The sequence below is a fragment of the Xiphophorus maculatus genome, chromosome 15 (genome assembly GCF_002775205.1).
Source record: "Xiphophorus maculatus strain JP 163 A chromosome 15, X_maculatus-5.0-male, whole genome shotgun sequence".
NCBI classification, from domain to species: Eukaryota; Metazoa; Chordata; class Actinopteri; order Cyprinodontiformes; family Poeciliidae; genus Xiphophorus; species Xiphophorus maculatus.
Window position 1 is genome coordinate 6,961,570 of NC_036457.1, and position 5,068 is coordinate 6,966,637.

At 39.3% G+C, this 5,068-nt stretch overlaps 1 protein-coding gene across 1 annotated transcript; it reads left to right on the top strand.

Moving 5' to 3' along the window:
• LOC102237014 (retinol dehydrogenase 14-like) lies at window positions 1-3,957 on the top strand. Its single transcript, XM_005803100.3, has 2 exons — window positions 1-406; window positions 1,566-3,957. The coding sequence occupies exons 1-2, from the start codon at window positions 53-55 to the stop codon at window positions 2,181-2,183; spliced, it is 972 nt and encodes a 323-aa protein (XP_005803157.3). The 5' UTR covers window positions 1-52; the 3' UTR covers window positions 2,184-3,957.
• Window positions 3,958-5,068: the final 1,111 nt, after the last annotated feature.

Sequence of the window (5,068 nt, forward strand, 5' to 3'; positions counted from 1 at the left end):
TTGTAACTTGTATACATAACATACCTTGCAGTCCTTGATAACCGGTACATACATGTCAACGGCCGTGGTAATAGCCGCTGTTGTTGGCGGCGGGGTTCTGCTCTTAATGCGCCGTCTCTTCCCCCGGGGGAAAGCAGTAAAGCTGCTCCAGTATCCGACCGACACCATGCGTGGAAAGACTGTGATAGTGACTGGGGCTAACAGCGGGATAGGGAAGGCCTTGGCCGGGGAGCTGCTGAAGCTTCGCGCCCGGGTCATCATGGCCTGCCGGGACCTGCGGAGCGCCGAGGACGTAGCCCAGGACCTGAAGAGCCGAGCGGGGCCAGAGCAGGGGGAGGTGGTCATCAAGCACCTGGACTTGGCTTCCCTCCAATCTGTCCGGAATTTTTGTGATGAAATCAACAAGGTAACAATATGGGTGGATGTTTGTTGGTTTATTTACCAGCTGGCTTCCAGTACAGTCCACCTATTGTTGTGTTTAGTTAGTGATGTGTGGTCCAAAAGGAGCACTGTCCGTGGTGCTGAACAAAAGAGTGACAGGGAACCGCTTATTTACTTACACATCAGAATAATTTCATTCGCATAGACAAGTAAAAGAGAAACTCAACCTTGTTTCTGATAAATGTAAAAGTTAAACATAAAATAAGGGATAAATGATTCTGTGTATAGTCATCATGTCTGATCAATATACACATAAATAATATAAGAACTGACCATTTAACTGATATGAGTCAGCAATTACTTTCTAGCAGAAAGCAGATTCCCATTAATTATAAGTTGACTTTCTGGTGGAGAAAGCCAGACCCACGCCATCACCCTGCCTACCCCACAGCTGACAGGGTGTTTAATGTTCTTAGTCTGAAAACATCAGATGTACACATGATGTTTTTGTAATATTTACCAAATGGAATTTGGGATTATTAAGATGTTTTATTTTTCTTTTTGGAAAATGTGAGATAGTCTTTTGTCTTCTTTTTGGCCAACAATGGGTGCCTTTTTTGCCCAGTCAGTTTCCTGTTCAATTTATTCAGGTTATTTGCAGTTGTTTATTGATTTGAAACATTTAACTGTGACAAAAAGGAAGTAAAACGTAAGGAAGATTAATGTGGGTATACTTTCTTTGTGGCCACTGTATTCTTGTATTCTAGTGTACGTTTATATCACTTTTCTTTCACTGGACAGTAGTTACCTCTCATAACCACTAGATGTCGTTAAATCTCCGTTTGCTCCTACAAGACATGTTGTATTTCAGAAAATAGTATTTCTTAATCTTATTTAATTTGGAAAATTTATACTTTAAGCTTACAATACCCACTATGATATCTACTAAAATTAAATTAATAAAATGAATAAAAATGTAAAATACAATGTGTTCTAGAAATAAGTAATAGTACTGGAATTAGAAGTAGCCTCAAGCCCTCTACACCTACATTTCTAGTACTTTTTTTTACCAACAGTCTAATTTAGAAAAACCTATAAATAATATATATTTCTTGTATACTTTTAAAGATGTAAATAGTCTGAAATTGCAAAATCTAAAATGTTTTATATGTTTTTGTTGTCAGGAGGAACCTAAGATTGATGTGCTGGTCAACAACGCCGGGATCTATCAGTGTCCCTACACGAAGACAGAAGATGGTTTTGAGATGCAGTTTGGAGTGAATCACCTGGGCCACTTCCTCCTCACTCACCTGCTGCTGGACCTCCTGAAGGCTTCGTCTCCCAGCCGCATTGTCGTCATTTCCTCCAAACTCTACAAATACGGCCACATCAACTTTGACGACTTGAACAGCGAAGGGAACTACAACAAAGCTTTCTGCTACAGTCAGAGCAAGCTGGCCAACCTGCTGTTCACACTCGAGCTGGCTCATCAGCTCGAGGGCACCGCTGTCACGGTCAACGCCCTCACCCCGGGGATGGTGAGGACCAGACTGGGACGGCACGTCCAAATCCCTCTGCTGGCTAAGCCGCTGTTCCACCTTGCCTCGTTGGTCTTCTTGAAGAGTCCGTTGGAAGGAGCCCAGACGCCGCTCTATCTGGCCTGCTCCCCCGAGGTGGAGGGGGTGTCGGGGAAGTGCTTCGCTAACTGTGAGGAAGAAGAGTTGATGGCCAGAGCTACAGACAAACAGGTGGCCAAGAAGCTGTGGGACATAAGCAGGAGGATGGTTGGACTCGCAGAGTGACCATGGGGCCAGTTCTGAGGGCCGGACTGTTAGGGAATTAAGTGTTCTTGGACGACTTTGTTAATCCACTTTTGCTTGCAGACATCATTGTGCAAGAGATGGGTTGTGAAAAATCCTCTTTTTTTTTCCTCCCTGGGGATGAAAACTTTAATGGAAAGACATGTTGTGCCTCTGAAATAGGATAATTAGCAGACTTTGTGCTACATTACAGAACTGATTAGATCTCATATTATGATTTGAATTTTAAGCGGTGCCTGTTCAAGTAAAGTTTTAAAAGAAGTTTTGCAATTATTTCTTCATCCTGGTAACTTTCGCCTCTTTATTCTCTTCACAAATCCCACCTACTTGTACTTTAGAAAGTCTTATGCACTATTCATACAGCGCCTTGCCAAAATATTCTTATCTTTATCACATAGTAGACAAAAACACTGATAAATTTTATGTAGTTCAACAACAAAATACTGCACAATCCAGATTTTCTTGTTAAAAGCACACCGGTTTCTAACATTTTAACAAATACAAATCAGAGAACTGTGACATGATTGTGTATTCATAGCTATTTGTTTAAAGCTGATATTTCTAAATAAATTACAACACAAATAATTGCTTGCATCATCAAAATAGACCAAGACACAGCAGGAGTGAATTTGCAGGTCAGGAGTGAATTTGTGGGGAAGTTAAAAGCAGGGTTAGGTTTTATATTAATATCCCAAGCATTTAACATTTCACGCAGCAGTTCAATCTGTCATCTGAAAATGGTAAGAGCATAAAAATTCAAAAGAACTGACCATTTAACTAAGCTGACGAAGAATTATTCAGTGAAACAGCCAGGAGGCTTTAATAAATCTGGAGGAGTTGCGGAGATCCAAAGCTTTAGTGAGAGAATTTTCTAACAAGACAACTGTTAGTTGTGCTCTCCAAAAATCTTTTTTACAAAGTGGAGCAGAAAAAAAGTAGATGCAAACCACGCATCATGTTATGCTCTATTGTGATGGTCTATTATATATAATCCATATTAAATACAACAAATCGGTTTGATAAAATGTAGGAAAGAATACGAATACTTAAAGATACTGCCGCAAACGTTTCAGTGCAAAAAGATTTAAAGATACCATCAGTCTTAACTGTACACTGCTGAGGATATAATATTTTGTTCCTATATAGCATGACCTTATCAAAGTTCAGAAGCAGACATCAGGATCAAAGGAACTGGACTCGGTGCGTTCATGAAAGGCGAGCTGAGCTGAGCTGTCACGTTTACCTCAACGGCAGGTCTCATTACTGCTTGAGCTCTTCAGATCCTCAGTTGAGTCTTTGTCTGTGCTCAAGTTGTGCGCAGCTTCACGTCAGTTTTGCACTGCAAAGCAAGAACAAGCTGAAGGTGGCTGTTTGAACTGGTCTCCCTTTAGTGCATTTTTAAGCTTAAATGGTTTCTGCTGCGTCTGTTGGAAGGCTGACGCTGCACCGTGGCGCCCTCTTGTGGATGGATTCAAACTTTACAACTTCTTTATCTCTGCAGGAAGGCCGCCTGAAAGGACAACCATCAACAAGAACAATGAAACTGCTGAACCACAGAAGCGATTAATTTACAAGGTTGTTACTTTAATGAGTTGTTCTTGCCCAAACCAAATCAGCCCATCAGTCGCTATCACACAAGCCATCTTAAAGCCGTTTGTTTCTTTGTGAATATAACGTAAAATTTAGTTCAGTAACGATAAATTCCAAAATGTCTGGCACAACAGAATGAATGTTTCCTTTAAGTGCTAAATAAAGACCATTGGCTCCAACTAAACATATCTACAGTATCTGTTTTTCATTTATGTATCTATTGTTTAGATCAATAATTTAGGAGAAAAATATGGATATATATTAAGTTTATGATATATATAGAACGTAAAACACACTGATTGGAGCTAAAAAGTTGTGCACGCTTATCCTTTTACTTCCTTTTTCATTGCTTGCATTATAAAAGATTTATTCTGTCTAGTTTTACTAGCAATAAATCTTACCGCAATAAACTAGGCTGGTGCCTAGGCGCTGCTTAGTAAGAAATACCCTCAAGAGCTTTTCATTTTTAAATCAGAAAAGCACATTTCTGATTTAAACATCTTAGGCAAATCAATGTTGCCTTGGAAAAACAAATCATGGACTGCTACTTCCTTGTTAGCCAAAACAAATGACAAATGCAAAATGATTTATTTGTGTCCCTTTCAAGTGCTGAAATCATGTCCTTCTAATCAAGCTTCTGCATAATAATTGTAATGCCAACAGTGGAAATAGCACTGAAAAACTCTAAAGTTTCCATTTCTTTTTATTTATCTTCTTATATCTGCACATATACAGTGTATTTTCTTAGGGTTTTATGCAATAGAAAAATAGTGTATAATTTAAGCAGGAGGAAGGTGATACTTACTTTTTCTGTTTTTGCAAATGGAAAGTCTTTTTTACTTTGATAAACTCATGATGGTGTTGGCAGCATGACAGCACCACACTTAGATTTAATTCCTCAAAAAAAAAAGAAAAGAAAAAAAAATCAAGTTCAAGGGATATTAATACATTTGCAAGGCGCTGTATACACCTGACAGGAATATAAATTACTGGGATCTGTCTGTGAATAACACAAAAATAGCTTTCCTCTTTGTGTTGAGTTTGCTGATCTTGGCAAAAATCCATCCCTGCAACCCTGTTTTTAAATTTACTACAATGATAAAGCTGAGCTTCATGGTGACTCAGCATGGACGCGCCACACTGCTGCAGGAATCTGAGTCTGAACAATAAAAAGACTCTCTGGCTTCACCCTGATCAGAAAACAAATAGAAATTGAACTGTTGTTACAATCCCTGTGAAAATGGAGTGAAGTTAATGTCTTTTTCAGGCACCCACAC